Raw genomic sequence first — 21545 nt, 5'->3', positions numbered from 1 at the left:
TGGTGTACAAGGCTCTACAGGTAGCTTAGGTCTTCTCTCTCTCTCTCTCTCTCTCTCTCTCTCTGTTTCTCTCTCTCTCTCCAAGGTTCCTTTGCCCTTCAGGCCCCCTGCATATCTTCTTCATATCCTCTCAACCAAGATTCGATCTCAGGCAGGAAATATCTTTGACTATCTAGAATGACACAAGGAAAGAGGTGAAAAAGTTTTAATCAAACTCACTATACTTTAGAAAAGTCTTTCATTGTAGCTTGACATCGAACGTTAAAGTGAAAAGAATGTGAGATAGAGAGGGAGCAAGAGGGATTCCAGATCAGATGGCTGGATTTGAGGCAGAAACACCGCGGCCATCTCAGTGCAGCTCAGTCTGAAGCCCTCCATACAAAGCAGAACCCACAGCTGCAAGCAGGATCCACAGCTGAGGCTTGAAAACATGCTATATTTATCCCATTTTACTGCCAGTCACTCTCTCTCTCACTTTGATCGCCTCCCCAGAGACACACTACCCAGTGCAGGGACAGAGGAGGACATCAGCGGGTGGACAACATGCTAACCACTGCTCTCTTCTGCTCTGATAGCCAGGCTCTACCAAACTCCACGTAGTACCACAGAGAGACCCTCTCACTCTAGTGAAAAGAGGCAATTCTGCACTGTGAACTATATCTCTCAGTAAAACACAAATACTGTCCCTTTAGCAGTGTTATAACATTGACTCTCAGGCTTAAAATGTAATTTTGTGGTAAAACAGCCGTTTTGTTTTTAGAGTTCTATCTGCATTTTTTTTTCACATTCTTAATTTGGTTTCAGTTCAATTTTCGTTTCAGATCAACCAGTCCATTATTTACATTTTCCTCAGAATATATTACAAATCTCACTGAAAGAAATCTACGCCATTCTTTTTTTTTTTTTATCCCATTGACAATCATTCAGGGAGCAGCAGGATGTCTAGACTCTTTGACAACTAACACATTGTCACCCAGCAAAATATTTGGTTCATTCTCAGTTCCATGCAGTGCTTTTGCTCCTGGGCAAATTTGAAGATGATCTGTTGAAGCAGTCGGTCTCTAGTATGTCTTTTCATTTCGTTTTTTAGTGGCAGTTTAGTCTTTTGTGCATAGGAAGACAAACATGAGCACTCCCCTCCCCTTTACCTAAAGTGAACCTTTGCTTCTCTGCTGTCCATTTTGTAGATGTGAAGCTTTTTTTTCTCTTGAGACACCGAATTACTGTAGCTGAGGCTATGAAAGATTGTTCTCTTTTTCTTTTTTTTAACATGAAGTGTGCCTGAAAACCAACTATAAATTGTATAAAAGATGAGAAGGAAAAATACTGTTAACAATCAGATTTTATTATTAATGGCAACTAAATGTTATTATTAAGGTTGAACTGTTATCATTTAATAATATATCATTTAAAATATACACATAAGATGAAAGGCTATATATCTACTATTTTTCAGATGATTTAAAAAAGAAAGAATTAAAGGTTTGGTCATACATATTAAGAACATACATAAGAAAATATATTTGTGTTCTGAAACTGATCAAACACTTTGGCTTTCTTGGTTCCTAATTAAATTAACCCTTTGGTGCCCTTCACTCTATGTACAAAACTGTAAATATCTTAAAACATTCAATATGTATTCTGCATTGAGCGGTGGAGACAAAAATGAAATGTGTATTATTTATGAAGACAAAAACTATTTTGTTAAATAGACTGGATAGGTGTTATTCAACCGAAAAAAAAAAAATACAACTCTGTGTGTGTGTGTGTATTCATTTATTTCACTGGCTCTCCTACTTTTTTAAACACAGAACAGTTACACCAGCAACCCCCTGCCCCTTCTGACACCAACACTGGCTGTGTCTGAGAGCACACAGATCAGATACTGCAAACACGCGCAATTTTTCACCGCTGACACGGGCACTATTTCACATCAAGACATTCATTTACACAGGAAAGTATCATGTCCCTGTGCAAGCTCGGCTGCGGTGGAGAGAGAGAGTGGGGCATCGCTCTTCATGAATCCCGCCAACACTAGCCAAAAGAGCTCTGCTAGGGTCAGCGCGGTGCCCCCCCCCCCCGCCCCCCCTGCACCTGCACCTGCACTGCCACACCATTAGTTTAACCTGACCCAGTCTCCTCATCTGTCCTTGTTCCAGCCCGGCGGAGAGAAGCCTGGACAGTCAGTGAAACAGAAGCGAATATGTGAAGCAATCCCATGGGTGTTTTTTTTTTTTTTTTTTCAGAGCCAGGTGGAAAGAGCTTGGCCTCCTCTTCCTCGTCCTGTGCACAGAGGTCCTTCGCTCCCCCTTCCAATTCATCACCCGTCTCAAATCCTGTCCTCAGCACTAATTGCCTCCCTCCACCTCCTTCCAGAATGAGGGCAAAGCAATTTAATGCAGCTCACGGCAATCAATAGCAATTAGGAGCATCCCTGACTAATCCCAATGAAAGCAGCATCCTGGGAGATGGCCTCCAGGAGTGGGGCCAGAAATCTGCCCACTACCACGCCCCCCCCCCCCATAACTTTTTTTTTTTCCAACCAAAACAATTGGGAGAGAAAAGTTGTTTGTTTCTTTTGAAGAAAGTAAAGTGCCAACTCGGTGACTGGAGGATTAATTGCTGGGGCTTTTCCCTCACGGATCCCTACGACGGGTTATAATCGATCTTCCAACCACAGACCTTTCTGAAGGTTATTAAAGACCTAGCAGTCTGCCTCAGATTTGAGTCTATCCTTCGTCGTTAACTTGACATGCTTTTTGGATTGCAAGTAAACAAAGCTTTGGTTTTGATGGACAGGGAACATAAACTTTATCTAAAAGAATTTTCAAGACTATGATCAAGACTATGACAGAGAAACTCTTGATTTTGACATTGGATTTTCCAACAAAGACTCTCTGTGATTTACAAAAGACTTTAGTGTTACAAATGACACATGCAGAAAGAGAGGCTTTTTTATAAACTTCTTTTATATTTCTTTAGTTTATATATTTTCCCAGAAAACGTAGAAAGAGAACACAATAGGGGTTGAGAGGTTTCCTGCTTATATTTTTACAGAGAGAATAATCTTGGCAGGAGAAAGAAGGACTTCGATTTTCCACTTATTCAACCGCCTGAAAGTGCCAGAATGATTCCTAATCACTCTTATTATATTGAACCAATCCCTAAACTGCAGCATCTTTATGAACTTCACTTTCACTACAGACTCATGATTCAAAACGCTGTGCGCAGTTACTGTGGAAGACAGGAGAAGACACAAACAGAAAAGACAAAGTTCACTCAAAAGCCCCCAGAAAAGACAAGTTCACTCAAGCCCCTGGTTCTTGACTGTGGAAAGGGCCTCCTTGCTTGCAGCATCAGGTAGCCTGCGGTGGTTCTAGCCCTGGAACAGGCAGAAGCTGGAAGGCAGAGATGCAGTCCAGGAGCCAGCTGGTGGGGGCCGACCACACCTTGCCCAGGCGCACCCTGGAGGGCTTGTAGGCGCTCTGGGGCTCGTAGATGATGTACTGCGTGCAGAGGGTCTGGTCAGAGCCCTGCCAGGCGTGGTAGGCGGCGGCGCTCAGGGTCTGGGTGACGTCGCTGTCTGGCTTGGGCTGCCGGCTCAGGACCTGACCCCCTCCCTCCCGGATGAGCTTCAGCAGGTCGCCCTTGTCCGGACGCTTGAAGGAGCCCAGCAGGAAGAAGAAGCAGCCGTCGAACAGCCGGGGAAGCTGCGAGGGATGAAGAACTGAATGAGCACATCCCCAAACTGAGTACTTACGGCAGATGATGTGTAGTTGGCCCTGGTTTGAGAGGTTATCAAGAGCATTCTCAAAACATATCTGACATTTCCCCTTTGGAGTCAGGCTTCTCAAAAGACATGGTGTTGCACTAGCCTACATAAGGTCGCCATCATTGCTGTTATCAGCAGCATAAAATAGATTAGTAAAGTATTATCATTCCTAGTAGCAATAGAGTATAGAGTAATAATAGAGAATGAAGTAAATTAGTCTAATTTTATACATGATTTATTTATATGGATATTAACATCTGCTAAATAATAAACTTAAACTTATATATCCCACATTGCTGTATTTGATTCTCATATGTACTGGTGAGAGAGTTCCACAGGACTTGGCTATTAGGCCTAAGGCTAATAAGGAACTCTGACCTCTGCAACAGCGCACTGCACAGGCCCTGAGGAGGGGGTCAGGAACTTTCAGGGTCACTGGTGCTCATTCACTGGGCCACCTACTCAAGGGCAAAGACCTTCTCAAATCACTGCAGGCCTAAAGCTCTGTGAGAGCGGAGTAAGTCATACAAGCCAGCTGCTGCCACTGGTGGACTGGATTCACATTGCTTTTATTTTGCCTTTAAAATAAAATCAAATGACTGCTGCGTAGATCACTTGAAGGGTTAAGAAGTGAGGGAAAGACAAAAAGCTAATCCCCCCCGCCGTCTACTGAGCACCACACTAGTAATCAACACAGAGGGGCAGGCAACATCGTTTTTATCCTCTCCACTGACAAACACCATGTTCCCTAATGCTGCGGAATGGGACCCTCTCCACTGTCAAACATCACTATCAAACACCACTGACAAACACCATGTTTCCTAGTGCAACAGGATGGGAATAGCTGTACTATTGGCACAGAAAAAACATTCCGGACCGATAATATCCAAACTATTGGTACGGACTCTAACAATCTCATAACTGCTATCACCCCACACAGCGGATGACAAATTAGGAGAGCAGAGATCTTTTGAATGCAGCTTGTTATGGACCATATATTTGAGAAGGCTGAGCCTGCTTGGCGAGCGCATCAATGCTTCCCTTCGTTCCATATGGCCCAATCTATTCTCTGGAGCTCTGCAATAACAGGGCCGTTGTCTCTGTTTGGCTGGCCTGCCCTCAGGGCTGTGTGTAAGTCTCATGTGCAAGTCTCAGAGCACGCCACCAGGGCAATGAAATGTGAGTAATATTATTATTATTCTTTTTTTTTTTAACTCAGCGAGAGCCTGGGGACACGCGCAAATCAGGCCTCAGCGGACGTGGCCTCTGCCCAGCCACTGGTCACTCTCAGGGGAGGGAGAGCCTGATGTCCAGACCTGCAGAGGAGTCGGTCGACCCTGTCTGTAAATCACTCACTCACTCACTCACTCACTCACCAGGTTGTCTCGGTTAAGGCGACTGCGCTGGGGTCCTTCTCCCACCTCGTGCTCAGCCTCGGTGGGCCGGCCACCTGCCTGCAGACAAGCGCGCACCCCTGGAATAGAAAGAGGAATACTAGAAGAAAATACAAAGATGATAAATACCACGACATTACATCTCCAGTGACATGGGAAGACATGTAATCAAACAACAGATTACCAAGCATAGACATAAAGAGAAGAAGAACAAAGGTGGTATATGCAAATGTGCTGATGCAATACAGACGTATCTGTGAGCTCATGCACAACTAGGCTATATTTACTCAAACCTTAAAAAAAAAAGGCTTGAGAGCGGAAGAAGCACTCCTGGATGCTGGTGTGTTTTATGTGGAGGAGCCCCTCCCCCCGCCCCCCGCCCCTGCCCCTCTCCACACACAAAATAAGTGTTTCACATATTCTCCTTAGAGGAAGGTGGCTTAACGGACAGGGGGAAAAAAAAGATATAAATAAATTCCCATTTCTGCGAGGCGAATCCATTAACCAGAACTACAAGGCCACCACACAAAAGACACAGCAGTACACACTGAAAGTGGCCATTACATGCTGTTTTCCTTCAGCTACACTCATTTTCCACAGACAATTTTTGTGTGCAGTTTACCTCTGGCTGTTCATCGCTCCTTCAAATAGCACAAGCCCCCCTCCTGCCCCCCTCCTACCCCACCCCCTGACCCCTCCCAGTCTGGGGAGCAGTGTGAGGTAGGCTATATTGCACTGGTGTGTTGTCAGCAGATTGGCCCATGAAGCCATTGTCTATTGTTCTGCTGTCAGGCACAAGCCTGGGAAATGTTCATCTTGTGTTAGACTAGGAGAGGAAAAAGGGGTGGATGAGAATGACTCCTCCCGTGGGCTGAGGGGAACAAGGCTTTTAATTCCACGTGGGTCTCCAAAGACTTCTTACCAGGGCCTGTGGAAATCACTGAGAGCAAATGGGCCCGAGATGAAAATCATATTGGAAAGGTAACCAACCGTTTCTGCCCGCGCCCCTGCAATCTCAGAGACTAATGGAAAACACACTTTAGTGGAAAAAAAAGTTGAAAATGTTGCAGGCCATTGCAGCTGTGTGACGCAGAGGCCATTAGCAAGATTACACGTGCTGTGTGCTCGCTGTCACAACAGAGCTGCCTCTATCTCCACCAGGACTCCATGGGAAGATCAGAGCTCTATCTGGCACTCAACCCGACGGGACTCCCACCCACCCATCCACCCGCCACACACACACACACACACACACACACACACCAAACACCTGCACTAACACAGTCCCACAAAGTCACACATATAACACGCAGAGACACACACGAAAGGCGGAGACAAAAAAAACAAAACCTGCGCGCCTCGGCAGAAGTCATCAGGCCTGTAATTGCATTTCCTCTTCCTCCTTAATTACAGCTTTCATTTCCAGAGACCCCAGCGGGCGGCCCAGGCAGACAGAGATACCGGGGTTAATCCGGCTCCCACTCCGGACGATAGGGCCGGCTCGTTAGCCCTGGCTGCCAGGCTCCATTAGCATATCTGCTAATTAGATTCCGAAAGATGATGGGGGGGCTGTGGCGGGGGGTGTTAGAGAGAGAGCAGGGAGGCTGGCCTGGTGGCATCTCACAATCACACCGGCGCGTCCCTGGGCGGTGGAGCAGGGAGCCGTGACGACAGGAGAGCGGGGCTGAGAGAGGCCGAAGCTGGGCCTCTAGTGCTCAGCCAGCGTGGAGGGTAAAGAGGTGCTGCATGGAATTACACTGCCTAAGCCTAAATACGTGTGCGCTCATACACATACACACACACACACACACTCACACTAAGTAGGACAAGTGGACACTCCATAGTCATGTGCACGTGGTAGCTTGTAGAAATGATTGACTCCAACTGAATTACTAGAATAAAAAAATGTGGACTTTGCCCCAAGATCACCACAGACTTCACTACAGACCCTCTCTTGGATACAAGAACACAAATAAAAACAATATATGCAAACAAAACTCACACAAGAAAAACTAAAAAGAAAAACAGGCAGCAGCTTCACCTTCAGAGAAGTGCTTCATGAATTCCAGGTCCTGACTGAGGTGCGGCAGGATCTGATGTGTATGCCCACGCACGTACACAAAACAATATCTGTGGTTGCCGCCAGAAATCCTCTCCATTATTTGAGAGGAGGGGGTAGGATGGAGAGCCAGACAGGACACAGAAAAGATTCTCCTCAAATTCGAGGACAGAAAAAAATAAATCCATGGAGGGCTGCTGAGATCAGAGAGGGGGAATAACAGGGGACGAGAAGGCATGCACTTCTCTCATCAGGGCACCTACTGCTTCACTGGGCCTGGAGGACATGCCTCAGCTCTCTTAGTTAGAGAGGAAGAGAGAGAAAGGGAGAGACAGAGAGAGAAAGAGTGAAGGAGAGAGAGAGAGAGAGAAAGAGGGAAAAGAAGATGAGTGAAAGGGGGAGAAAGGAAAGAGCGTGAGGGGGAAGGGCAGAGGCACAGTAAGGGAAAGGGAGAAGGAGGGAGAGAGAGAGAGAGACAGCTCTATCAGAGTGAAGGCAAAAACATATTAGAACTAGACTCCCTGCACTGCTGACAACCTCTGACCAGCTTGTCTCTCTGAACGGAAGTGCGCTTCCCAACAGAACCGCATTCGTGTTTCCAATGTATCCGATTCATCTAGCAGATGTTGCTATTCAGGGCAGCTCACACAGAGAGCATATATTCAACATGGAGACCGTCCAGGTGGTCGGAGGAAACAAACCCGCTCTGATGGGCCATGCTGGAGATACCAAGTGCCAGTTTCCACCCTGTAATCAAGTGGAATTCATGGGGCGCCATCACTGGGCAACATACAATCTTTATCTCCAAGGGAGCTAATGAGGGGAGGGAGAGGGGCAGTGCAGGTGGACTTACAGCTGAAGCGGAGGATCCAGCAGCCGTTGAGGATGCCCTGCAGGGTGGACAGCGTCGTGGGCATGGCGCCCTCCTTCACAACCACATGGGTCACTGGTGGGAAGAGATAAACAGTACTGGCATCAATAGGAGCACATGTATGTCTGCTCCCACAAACTCAGAGCTTAAACTTTAGAAGGAAAACACCACCCTAAGGTCTTAGAAGCTGATGTATATTTCTGCCAATACAATGTGCTGCAGGCTGTATAAGACAGCAACATTTAAATTAACATTATGCAACAATTTGCAACTTTTCTTCAAATTAATTTTAAAAGGTGCAGCGTGTAGGCTTTAGGGGGATCAATTAGCAGAAATGGAATATAGTACTCATAATTATGTTTTTATTAGTGTATAATCTCCTGTAACAACCTGTGTTTTCATTAGCTTAGAATGAGCCCTTCATATCTACATAGAAGCAGGTCATCTTCCATTTAGGCCGCCATGTTGCGCTGCCATTTTTCTACCGTGGCTCAGAAGGGACAACACTGGCTCTAGAGAGGGCAGCTTGAATTTGGTGGAAGAAGAATGAAGACGATGCTGGCTGATCATTTCGTATTGTGAGAAGTTTGATAACCCAAATTTTAACAAATGGAGAATCATACTTATTATTTAGCACAATAAAAAGCAAGGGAGTGTGATCCTCGTTGTCAAAGAAGCAAAAACATGAAGCAAAAACGCCATCAGAACATGCGACGGCAGAAAGCAAAGATAAGCGTGGTTGTGGCCTTGTTGGTGGTGTTTTGCCAGGTTTTTAGGTAGGTAGCTCACTAGTTTTAGACCAAAACTTCACAATCCAGGAAAAATCAAAATAGGTTTTCTTGAGCGTAAATAAACTTGATGGTAGGCTCTGTTCAGTTACAGTAATCACACGAGACGCACTCAACTTTCCGATTTAAGACTGCAATGCGCACACATCTATTTAGGCAACCCCCTGAGAAAACACTGCAAGAAATTATTTATAAAGTCTCACAGTTGTCAGGCATTCTAAAAGCTTTTTTCTTCTTTTTTTTTTAATAAACCAAACACAAAACTGCCACAACCTTTATTTAGAAATTCTTGCCTCTACATAATAATGACTTCTTTGTGGGGGTTTTGCACAACACGGCGTGTTATTTTTAATTCAGGGGCTCGAAAACAAAAAGCTCGCTCCATCGACTGCAGGGGAGGAAAACAAACACAACTCAAGACTCTCGCCCTCAGTGACGCGACGTGACGGCTCTTAATTAAAAATGAAATAAATGCTCATGGACTCCACGCTCGCTGAAGTGCTCCGCCTGACAATTGCCAAATGATCATCTCTCAAAGCACAATTCTTACACTGGGTGCACATAGTTTAAAACGGGAGTGATTCTCAAAAAGCAGTTTTTTCCTAAAGCCCTCAAGTCCTGTGCTATGAATAAGATGCCTCCATTTTGTGTCCTACTGAATATTGCATTTTATTCTATGCAACAATAGTGCAGCATTGTTGGGTGAGAAATTGCTTCAATTAACTTTCATTTCACATCCCTATCCAACTGTGATGGCCATGATTGAGTGGCACTCTGCTGGATGATTATGCAGTTGTCGCTCTATTTTACAGTCTCCTCTCGGGCTAGCTCCATGATGTATCATTAGCATTTGCAGGTTATCCACAGAACTAAAAGTCAAGATGAAGGTAGCTAGTCGACAAGTTAGCCAACTCTACTGTGTTGGAAAATATACTGGAGATCTACTGGAGCATTTATAACATTTTGATTAATCTGGACCAACCTTGAACAAAGAAGTAGATCTGATAAGTGAAATCTGCAGACTCATTGTAAGGGTAGCACAAATAACATGGTGGCATTCTTACTTCCTGAAGGTGACCTTTTTCCACATCTTAACTAACCAATATGAACACACAGGACCAGATGAGACCTGATGATGCAGCAAGGTCTCCCTCCAGCCTGGCAGAGCCTGGCCAAAGCCCAGCCATACTTGCTGTTGACACTGTGAAATGTGTGATCAGTGCTGGGCTCTGGGGCCTGAGCTCCATGGACCTGCCGTTATGAGCTCATTAATCACCTGTGCTGGAGAAGGCGTCGGCCAGTCTCGCTCCCAGAAGCCGCGCCGCCTGGGCCAGCTGTCGGCGCTGCGGCTGGGTCAGCTTGCTCCCGAGAAGGGTGAGGCGGCCGTCCTTCTGCCCGCAGCCCCCGATCTGAAGCAGCACAGAGCAGAGGCGCGTCAAAGCCAGCCCGACTTCAATTACTCTCCAGATTTAATTGTAGGCCACAGGCAATGAGCCAGCTGCCATCTTAGTCCACAAATCAAACAGCAGCGCACAGCACAGTCTGAGAATGCTGTGCTGGAGAGTCCATATAAAAAATAGTTGCATCTCAATAAAACTGCCTATTAGTACTGCAATAAAATGCAACTAATACAATCAGCTAAAGTAAATGCAATCAATCAAGAAATTGTATTAACTGACCTTCTTTCAGTCAGGTATAATATACGTGCTTTTGGTGTTGTGATACTAAGGATTACTTTAAGCCGAACTCTTGTTGTTTCTTGAATTTTCATATGACTTTAAAAGAACTGTTTTAAAGTGTGTTGTTAAGTAATTGTCACCATATCATATTTGGTATTGCGTATCAGACAGGGGAGTCAATTCCTCATGGCTTCAGATAAGAAATTAATAAGATTAGATTCAACATATCCCATTTTAGAACAACACACTGTCCAAATATTTCTATGTAATGGTCAAAACAAAGCCCCAAAAGGTCCAAAAAGCCTGAACCATACAACAACTCTACTACATGAACCCAATTCATTTACTGAGCATCACCACTGCAAAAGGGTAGATAGATGTCAACAACCCATCACAAGTATGTTTTTCCTCCACAGGTTCATCCACACAATAACTGATAAAGCTTTGTATTGTATGACAATTACGTGAGTGATAAGGGGGTGGCTGGTCCTTCTCCTTACCTTGCTGAGGCTGGCTGGGGGGGTGAGGGGGGAGTTCAAGGGACGACCTCCCTCAGAGGCCATCTGCAAGATCTCTCGCATCTCTGGCGTCTCGGCGCAGTCCACCGCTCGCAGGCCAAACATGTTCCTGAAACAGAGCAGGCCTCATTCCCGTTAGAAGGTGCACTGCACACTGAAGTGATCCATGCACTTCATCAGGCCAGAAGCACTGCAGAGCTGCATAATGATAAGCTTTTCAAGCCTCTCTCACATCCAAGGTTGAGACACCTGCTTTCTTGTGCATTATTTTTTAACGTATAACTAGCACAATTTAGAAACAGTCGAGCCTGAGGCGCAATGCTTTTAGAGAACAAACACCGTTCTCAACAGTGGCACAAACCTTGAGGTTCTGAAGTGTTTTTGAATAGCTCAGGGGTGAACATGCTTGTTAAAGTTGTGTTTACACCATCCATTATGGCGCAATATCTTTGCACGGGCCATTTGAAGTCGGAGTGCCTTGGCGAGGAGCAGAGGAGTCATAAATCATTGATCTCCAGCCTACTCAGAGCACTAGTTCAACGCTCCGTTTGTTCCATCGCATGAAAGCAGGGAACCACGGACAGGCTGGATTCTCCATCAAACCTCACATGGTGGTGTGTGCGATCCAGAAACAGTGGGAGCGCGAGTAGGATATCAACTTCACACTTTGACATCTTTCTTACTCTCGGACAGACACTGACCCTACCAGGTGTTCTTTGCTAGTCAGTTTGTTTTAACTTTTTGTGTGTAAGGAGGAACTTTCACAGCCTAAATACACATGCAGACCAAGCCATCTGGTCTGATCATCTTTCAAAATCCACCTAAATGGGTCCTCTTAACCATAAATCACAATCAGTTTGCATGGCGACAGATGATCTGATGGCAGTGTTTGCGACGAGCCCTGGGTCTTCACAGGAGAACCGTATGCAAAGGTAGCCACGACATGAGATGCATAACGGGGGCCACGCAAAACAACTTGTCCCCGCAGGACAGTAGAAAACGAGAGGAGGCGGCGGAAAAAAAAGGTTTTGTGTAGAGATTAAGCCACAGCAAGGAGATAACACCTGGGGAACAATTAATAGGTCCACTGGTCCATAAAATATTTCATTTGGATTCATGAGCCCAACATCCCCCAACCACACACACACACACAGTATGGCAAACATGGTTGCTGTGATTACAGACACACATACAAACAACCTCTGCAGATATGAATGTCTTTGGTGAAGACTGAAGCATAGACAGCAATCTCAACGAGGCAAGAACTATCAGTGAAATGCTTCCAGCACAGCCAGGGTTCCGTATGTTTCTGTTCAGGTATTTGCTAGTGTGTGTATGTGTGTGTGTGTGTGTGTGTGTGTTTGTGCGTGATCACAGCAACCATGTTTCCCATACTGATAAGGGAAATTAATGTGTTGATGTGTGCATACTGGAATACTAACGAAGCGCACATTCTGGTGTTTTCACAACAACGTCAGTGAGCCACAGCGAACTTGGCAGATGGATTCCTCACCATGGCATGTAACACTTAACGGAGAGTCAGAATGGATCTTAACGCATCAGCATTCAGCAGGGAGCAGGAAATTAGCGCTTTGTCAAGGTTGCGCTCGCCACTTTATTTATGCGGCAGAACAAAAACGCACGAGACCGGCGGGAGCATCGGTTATGTGTGATTGAGCAGCTTAGAGCAACACACATCTAAATGACTGGCAGGAGGAGAGCTCCACTTTCCCAGTCCTTCATGCTCAAAGACACACACAGACAGACACACACGCACACACACAGACGCACACACACGCACACACATACAGGCAGACTATCGGAGCAGGTCACCGATGCATGACGGTGGGTGTCACAATGCTGATCGCATCCAAAATGCGGAATTCAAAGAGCCTCTCCACCTCACGTCCCCCCAGCCGTCAGTCAGCCAGCAGGGCAATGCCTGTCTGGCCACAGCGCCTCTAGCACCAGCAAGCGCTGCCACTGTTATTCAAAGCTACAGAAATGGAGGAGGAGAAGAAACAAGTTGGCGGCAATCAATTCAATACAGATATATTACTGATAGGGCACTGGCCCCTATCGCTGGGCTGCCAGGCGCCGCAGTGGCTCTCTATGCGACCATATCTGACGGAGAGAGAGGCGCGTAATTGATTGCGGATGACGGAAGAAGATTGCATTTGTCTGTTACTGCTGTTGTGTGCAGGTTCCCCCTAGCCCTGCCCCCCACCTGCCCCCCCCCCCCACTTTCTCCGTCTCACACAAAAGAGAGGACGGGGGGGGGGGGGAATTGCTGATGCCCCCGTCATTGAGGTGGAGTTGGTGAGAGGTAGTAAGGGGTGGGAGGGCGGCAGGACAGCAGCGAAGAGACGACGGAGGAGGAGGCGAGACAGACAAAGGGAGAGGCTGAGAGATGAGACGAGAGAGTTGGCTTGCCACGTCTGCAAGGCTGCAGAGCTACTCCATCCATCTGCCATCTGTCCATCCGCACACACACACACACACACACACACACACACACCGGCCTTGTTGGCCAAGACACTGTTGTTGCAGGAGGTCTTGTTGGATTAATGTATCTGGATTCAGACGCTGTGTTGAGATCAGAGAGGTCAGGGAGTCTGCGTGCGTGCGTGCGTGCGTGCGTGCGTGTTCATGTTTTCAGGTGTGTGTGTGTAACAGACACTGCAGTACTCACAGTACACTCTGGGAGGCGCCGTGTTCCAACAGCAGCTTGGCAATGGCCGCGTGGCCGTTCCTCACCGCGTCGTGAAGCGGTGAGTCGTTCTGGTAGCCGGGTGTGTTCAGCAGCGCCCCGGCCAGGATTAGAGCCTCCACCACAGCCAAGTGGCCGTGGTTGCACGCCTCGTGCTGCCAAAAAACAGATCACGCTTAGCCTACACAAAACTAAAGACAGTGAATGACACAGTAATTACGGTCATGGTCATTAAGACAGCCATCATCCAGCCACACTGAGGACAAAAGCCGTTCCACGAACACGCCATAAAAATGCATGAGCTCTGCACTGTTTTTCTTGATGAAAAAAAAAAAAAGACTCTATGGCCACGGGTATAGAGTGGGGAGTGAGGGGGGAGGGGAGATATAGTCTGATTTGAAACGTTTACACCTTTTGGTCTTGGCTTCATATGTGTGAAAAGCTCCCTAACTCAGCGCCTGCCCTTGAGCAGCGTGTAACCCTGGCTCTCGACATGCTTTCAAGCTGTGCCGGCAGGCATAATGCATATTCACATGCTATTACATCAATCAATTTAATCACTGCGCCATTTAAATTGCCCTCAAGTCAGGAACTAAATACTTCGGCTTTGGCATCAATTATTGTACTGTGAATATTTCATCCTTTTCTGGTGTGTATTTCGGAAAGTGGAATGACGAAATCCATCTGCATTTTTCATGAGTCCCGCGCAGACGCCAGTCGAGTAGAAAGACTGAACGAATGGGTGAGACTGTCTAGGTGCTGTGGGGCATTTCAATTAAGGATTCTGTTTGTGTTGCTTGGTTTTGTTTTGTATGTTTGGGGAGAGGAAGAATGGCAGGACTCACCAGCGGTGTCCAACCAGCATTATCCTTCAAGTTAGGGTCAGCGCCCTCCTCCAACAGCCTCCTCACAGCTTCTACATCCCCCTACAGAGAGAGGCAGAAGGAGGGAGGGAGGGAAGGAGAGACAGAGGGAGAGAGAAAAAGATAGAGAGAGGCAGAAGGAGGGAGGGAAGGAGAAAGAGGGAGGGAGGGAGAGAAAAAGACAGAGAGAGGCAGAAGGAGGGAGGGAAGGAGAGAAACAGACACATTCAGGTCAGGGCAGACATTAAACCCTGTGACAACATTCGCACACACAAGAAAATGAGCACACCAGTCCTCCAAGCAGCATGCACTCGTGCCCTGATTGACCGGGGGGCTAATGATCGCTCTAGACAGAGGACTAAAGGGGCTTTGCAAGGATTACTCAGAAAACCCGTTTACAACACGAGCATGTCAATGACACAACCATGAAAGCGCACTAGGCCTTCAATATGGCGGAGGGTCATGCACTCTCATGTCGACACCTCCACAAATATGACGCAAACTGACAAGCCGTGCATTAAACATGGCAACCGCCAGAACAGAGCAGGCTTAAAAGGTTACCTTGATGGCTGCCAGGTGGAGCGGCGACTCCCCTTTGTGGTTTCTCTTCATGTAGGCTGGGCTGCAGGGGCTCTGCCTTCCCTGAGACCTTCTCCCACCGGTGGGTGAAGGTCCGAGGCACACGACCAGCTCTCGCCTGACTCCTCCGGGGCTGCAACGGGGGGAGGAGAGGGTGTGCGGGGACAGCGGAGGGGTGGACAGGGCCGAGAGCTCGTCCACCGCGGTCTGACGTCTCCCTCCGCCGGGTGACGTACGCGGCCTCTTCGGCGTGCTCCGCTGATCCGCGTCCATCTCTGCCGGCAAGGCTCTTTTGGGCAGTCTGCAGGGAGAGCGCTGAGCTGGGCTGGCCACGTCTTTAATGGATTCTGGAGGCACGGTGGGCAGACCCGTGTCCGAGGTCTCAGGCCGGGGTGTTGTGACACGATTTTCTGAGGGGGGAGCATTTTCTTTTGGATGATCTTCAGGGAGGGGAGCATCGGGGCTTTGAAAAGACACTCTCTTCCCGGACCTCTTGCATTCTTCCTCCCTGCCACTCCCTTCCCCCTCATCGTCCTCTTGTGTCTTCACAACGGCACCAGCGTCGACGCCGAAGCCCCACTGCTGGTTAATCACCTCGAGCTGCTGCTTCCTCTTCTGCGTTCTTTTGATGGCTGCTTGAGCGCGCTCTACAGCTTTGCGGACATAGTCGTTTTTCGTTTTTCTTTTCTTCTTGCCGCCGCCGCCTCTCATCGTCCTTGGGGGCGAGGAGGAGCCAGAATCCTGGGAGGATGCGGGGAAGTTGTACACGGACGCGTCCGGCTGTTTGAACAAGGCCTTCTGAGGCCTGGGTTGAGTCTGGACTCTTGAGTCTGCGGTGAGGAGGCTGGTCTCCCCGCGGCTCTCCACCCGGCAGCGTATCCGGTGGCTTCTGGGGCTGGTCCAGATCCGGTACCTCTTCTTGGGCTTGACAATGGGGCTCGTCTCCGACAGCTCACAGGGGTTATTTGGAGGCGTAGCTGACAAGAGAGACACATCTGTAGAATATGGAGGTAAGGGATCGTGGCATTGACATTTCAGCTGATGGCAGGTTCCCTTTTCAGGGTCGGGCATTGAGACATCAGTTCAACCTCGCACGACTGCATGCCAATTTATGCTGTCTGAGGCAATGAACTAAAGGTTTAATGTGCACAGGGGGAACGTTTATTCAGCTAGACAGCAGGCAAGAAGCACTTGTACAGGAGTAAACAGGGGCGTGTGACACCTTACTGAGCCCAGTCTCCTCTCTGCCATGTAATTCGATGACCTCATGGGCACGTGCCCCTGTCAGTCACGGGTGAGCACCGCTGCCTGCCACATCACCCTGCTGCTGTTTCAAAACAGCTCTACGAGTGCCACCGTGGATAATTGCATTCTATAATTACAGTAATTCGTTGCCTCAGAGTTCAGTTACAGATTTCAATTTTTTTTTGCAAGAAGTTAACATCACTCAGTGCATAATGCAGGGGCCAATGGAAAAGATGTAAAATAATTATTTGGGTTAATGTTATGATGTGATTGATGGGCCATTACCTGAGACCTCGGGAGGATTAAGAAGTGCCTCTAGATTGCGAAAGAGATCTGTAATGTTGTTGAGCTGCCTGTTGACCTGGATGTCTTTTACCCACGCAGGGCTGAAACACACGCTGCATTCACCCCCTGCGCAGGAGCCCGCACAAGACCTGAATTGTATTCACAGTTATGGAAGATTGTTTTTAGAGGGAACTTAATTTGTCCTGACAGATAGAAAGGTTGCATTCATTTCAATGTTTTAATATGATATGTTGACAGTGGCGTGTGAACAACACATAAATAGATAAGGTTAGTGACGTTAGCTAGCAGGTTCTATTACGTTGAATATGGTGAAACTAGTGGATCACTAGTTTACTATGATCACAGGCTGTAAGACAGTTAGCAGTTTACAGTGTCGTAAACATTTCCATGAGTAAAAGTTACCTGCAAAACATATGTTCACAGGCTCCAAGGCACAACGGCTCACTCATCAGTTCTGAGCTACGAGGAAGAATGGACAGAAGTCGTGTCAATAATATCTTGACTGTAACATCATTAGCGTTTTGTAATTATACTTTGCCTTGTGACGTTAAATAAGCCATAGATAACACTATAGCCTAGATGAAACTTTAGATGACACTACGATTGCAAGTTCGGAAAAGTAGAAGCAGTTGAATTAGGTACGAACAGCTGGTTAGCTAGCCACCTACCTAATGTTAGCTAAGAAGCTAACCAACTTTTATATAGCCCTAGTTGTGGAAACTTAACGACATATTACCATTTCGAGCAAAGTAGAAGCTTTCGGAAATCTGCAACTGCTTCCTTCGTTTTCTGCCAAACATTTTGAGACATAACTGTATTGTGATCTTTCTGAATTGTGAATAACTATTCTATCTATGTTCAATGTTAGCTACAGCCTTGTGACACCTTCCTTCAACACTGTTTTGGATTTACAATTGCCGCCAAGCAGAAGAAAGAACGTTTTTGCGTCCACCTCGTCATCCAATCATGTGGTACATTCCGCTAAACCCCACCCTTTAAGGAAGTGTCTAGTCGTCTTTCTCTGTCAATGCCTGTCTGAATGAAAACTAAACTATGATATATAATAATCAGAGAAGTCTTCATGTGCTGAGCTCACCGTAGGCTATCATATCCCTGCGTGTGTGAAGGTTTCTGTTCTGTCCGAAACTTTGCTGCTCATTTCACATTTGCCATGCACACTGCACAGCCAATGCAAACTTAATATATAAAACAAATTGAGAGGAAAATATTCGAATGACATTAGGTGGTAGGCCTACCCAGTGGGTTGGAATAAACAAATGCAGTGTGTCTGACTAAAAGTCTTTCAAAGAATAAGGCACTCAGAGGCTGCGCTTGAAAAATATGTTTAATGTAGAAAAAAGCTCATAAAGTTTTATTCTGCCTCAATCCATAAAATAAAAAGCAGAAGAAATATTTAGCACATTCCTACATGGGAGATGTGCCATGAGAGATATTAATGAGAGGGATAGCGAGGACACGGACATGGGGGAATCATTTGTATCTGTGAGCCCAAAGTCTTAGTGATTTATATGTACTCTGTGAAAAGGAGCTTAATTTATGTTGCCAATAGTTTAGGGAAGAGGCTCTGGATTCACAGATGCAGACACAATCTGTGTTCTACTAAGCCAATAATGGTCACCTGTGCATTTCGATTTTATTCTGGTTTGCCTTCATGAATTAAAAAAAGTAAACAAAGATTCTTTATTTAGGGTAACAAGAAGAAAAAGCTAGTCAACTATAACATTGCTTAGTGGTGAATAAAATAAATATAAGGAAATACCATAAAATTACCATCTTTTACCTCAGAAAATAAAAAATGTTTTCTGATACAACTGTAATGACTTCCTAGACATATATGTGATTTCAGTGGTGGCAAGAGCCCAATCAGGATGAAGTGCAATTTATAATAGGGACTGAATAGAAAAAAGGACAGTATAACAATTAAAGTTACCAAAAGAAAACAACCCTCATTTAAAATATTAATTGTATATTAATATTGTACACTCCATAGAATTTATAAGCTCAGCTCAGCCGAGCATGTTGTGCTTTGTAAGAGAACCGGATCCTTCATGTGTCGACAGCGTCAAAGGAGTCAAGGCTGTCAGCGTCAGAGCCCTCGCTGTGCACCATCTCCATGCCAACCTTCCCCATGGCAAAGTTGATGAAGACCTGGAGGGGAAATTCATGCTGGTCAGAAATTGCTCTACCACTTTTCTGTCTTTCTATCTCTCACTCCACATTTTCTCTCTCTCTCTCTCTCACACACACACACACACACACACACACACACACACACACACACACACACACACACACACACACACAGAATTCCCAAGATATCCCCCCCCCCCCACACTTCATTCAGCACTCACCTCATCCAAAGTAGTCTGGCTAACAGAAAAGTGCTTGATCTGCAGTGCAGTCTTATTAGACTCTAGCTGGTCAAAGATGTCAGCTACACCACCAGGGGCGATGGGAACATGATATTCCACCATTGTAGAGTGGTGGTCCTGTGGATAGTGAAAAACACATCCGCTGAGTGCTATGAGTCATGTTGATACTTGATCCTCACATAGATACCAGATTGAACTACGTTTCAGAACACCATGACAAGTCAATCACTAATAACACTGGAGTGGTCATTAATAATAATGTCAGCCGTCATATTTCATTGTTTCATTGAGTAACTACGTGTTATTGTTCCATTTCTTCACCTTGAGGTATGTGCTGGGGAAATGTTCCTGCATGAAGTTGGTGATGATGTCTACGTCGCAAGAGGCCCCCACCAGGTACATCTTCACTGTGAATCCACTACCAAACCTGTTGCATGAACACAAAGGATTTTTAATGCTATGGTCCGGGTGACTATCGGTCAGAGTTGGATAGAAAAAGGTTAGAGTCATTATAAGATAGAAGAAGATATCTGCAGGGAAGAAAGGGCCAATTTGCAGGACGGTAAAAGAATAAATAAAAGGTGCCGGATAGCCCTCATGAAAGCAGCAGAGGCTCTGACCTGTTCTTGATGTGCTGCAGGGAGCCCAGACACCTGAACTGTCCCTGCACCATGATGGCCAGACGAGTGCAAAGGGCTTCACACTCCTCCATGCTGGAAGACACAAACATACCATTAGCCAAGGGCCAATCTAAGATGATGAATAATGTATTATGTATAATGTAACTGTTAAGAGTATGAAAGGGTTGGTTGGATGGTCTACCTATGTGAGGTTAGCACCACTGCACATTTTCCCATCACTTCTTCTGAGATGATCTTCCAGAGGTGACGTTTGGAGCGGGGGTCCATGCCAGAGCTAGGCTCATCCTATGCATAAGAAGGGGAAAGGGCATAGTTGGTGAAGATATCCATGACGCCTCTCTGTTTTATAGCATGCCAAATATTTAGGATTTCTTCTAAAAACATGCACGTGAGACCTTAAAGAGCAACCTTACCAGAAGCAGAATCTGGGGGTGTCCAATCAGTGCCAAGGCCGTTGAGAGCTTGCGCCGGGTTCCACAGCTGTAGTCCTCAGAGGCGGTGTGTCTGTAGTAGCCAAGCTCCAGCTTTCTCAGCAGATAGTTCACCACCTAAGACAGTTATAAAATACATTCATTTACATGGAAACATAAGAAAATATCAGATTGCCGCACTGTGGTAACATTATATCCTGACCATTCAATAGGTTAACTAGTAGTGAAATTAGTCATGCCGTATAGCAAGTGGACATGCCTCCGATAAATGCAACCTCTGAATCCAGTAATAATTGTAATAATCAACATAATATTCCCATTCTGTTCTCAAGTGCAGTAATGGACACATGGTTGGCTCCTAATTGGTTAAGAAGCAAACAGCTGAGTGATATCAGGCATCATGTTCACTATTTTGGGTCTGAACAGAGCAGACATTTAAATGCATATGGACAAGGGGATTTACAATGTTGAATGAGTTCGGGGTATGCACTAGAGATGCACTTCTCTGTAACTGAGAGCAAACAACTGCCAAAGTTCAGTTTTGTGAAAGTGGCAACACCATTACAATGATAGCAGCAATAACTGAGTCATGTACTTGTAGTCATGCAGTCAGACATGTTTGTCAAGATGTTTTGAGGGTGGCGCGACATATTGTCTCTGATTATATCAATCTGATGGGATCTGGTACAGGACATTGAGCGTATCAGAGCAACACCGGAACGCAATGATAAGAACACTCTTTAAGTGCTATGACTGAAAAAAGGCCAGGATGAACTAGTTTCTCAAGCAACAGTAAATTGTTTCATTTGCTGATGTCCTTCTTTCCAGATGGCACACAGTTGTCTGAAGCTTTTACCTCAAATTGGCTTATATTAAAAGCATTTTCAAATCCTAATGAATATTCAAAAGCTCCATTATTTGGATTGTTTATATCTTACAAAGTCTTTTCATCAGATTACTGTACGTGAAAGCACTCCCGATGGATTCAAATGGAAATTCAAAAAGATTCAATAAAGTCATCACTTTGAATTGCTTATGCCTTGTAAAGATTTAACTCTCCGTGCCAGCAGGAAGTCCTAGAGAAAAACCTCCCATAATCCTGTGAGAATGCAAAATTAATTAGCTTAGCCATTAATCAATGTGGAGCAGAAGCAGCAGTTACCTGTCAGATGTAACACACTGACCATCCTAAGCCCCCCTGCACAGAAACCTATCCAGAAGTCAGTCCCCTAATGATTCCTAGTGCACAATCCCTACCACGCACGGTGATCTGAAAGAGGAAGCAGCTAAACCTTA

The 21545-nt window shown here is 46.0% G+C and overlaps 2 protein-coding genes across 3 annotated transcripts in view; both read right to left on the bottom strand.

The window, feature by feature from the left end:
• Positions 1 to 39: 39 nt before the first annotated feature.
• Positions 40 to 17706, bottom strand: bard1 (BRCA1 associated RING domain 1). Of its 2 annotated transcripts, none has more exons than XM_012836315.3 (11): positions 17521 to 17706; positions 17187 to 17243; positions 16764 to 16912; positions 15216 to 16228; positions 14637 to 14717; positions 13774 to 13946; positions 11064 to 11190; positions 10161 to 10293; positions 8079 to 8171; positions 5149 to 5246; positions 40 to 3710 (listed from the first exon to the last, which is right to left on the bottom strand). In XM_012836315.3, exons 1-11 carry the CDS (start codon positions 17592 to 17594, stop codon positions 3357 to 3359), a joined length of 2352 nt encoding a protein of 783 aa, XP_012691769.2. In that variant the 5' UTR covers positions 17595 to 17706; the 3' UTR covers positions 40 to 3356. The 2 variants fall into 2 exon arrangements, with proteins under 2 accessions (XP_012691769.2, XP_031415440.1); XM_031559580.2 differs by having other exon boundaries at positions 15216 to 16210.
• An 836-nt stretch (positions 17707 to 18542) lies between these two features.
• Positions 18543 to 21545, bottom strand: part of abca12 (ATP-binding cassette, sub-family A (ABC1), member 12) — a 46965-nt gene continuing 43962 nt past the window's right edge. The window contains exons 72-77 of the mRNA XM_042709380.1: positions 20232 to 20366; positions 20000 to 20103; positions 19798 to 19890; positions 19499 to 19604; positions 19157 to 19294; positions 18543 to 18953 (exon numbers count right to left, since the gene is read on the bottom strand). Of these exons, the coding sequence (XP_042565314.1) occupies positions 18852 to 18953; positions 19157 to 19294; positions 19499 to 19604; positions 19798 to 19890; positions 20000 to 20103; positions 20232 to 20366 (678 nt within the window). The 3' untranslated portion in view covers positions 18543 to 18851. The remainder of the gene's footprint in view (positions 18954 to 19156; positions 19295 to 19498; positions 19605 to 19797; positions 19891 to 19999; positions 20104 to 20231; positions 20367 to 21545) is intronic.

This window comes from Clupea harengus, chromosome 2 (genome assembly GCF_900700415.2).
Source record: "Clupea harengus chromosome 2, Ch_v2.0.2, whole genome shotgun sequence".
In the NCBI taxonomy this organism is placed as follows: domain Eukaryota; kingdom Metazoa; phylum Chordata; class Actinopteri; order Clupeiformes; family Clupeidae; genus Clupea; species Clupea harengus.
Note: the sequence above shows the minus strand (reverse complement) of the source record. Positions and strands in the feature narration are given on the sequence as shown.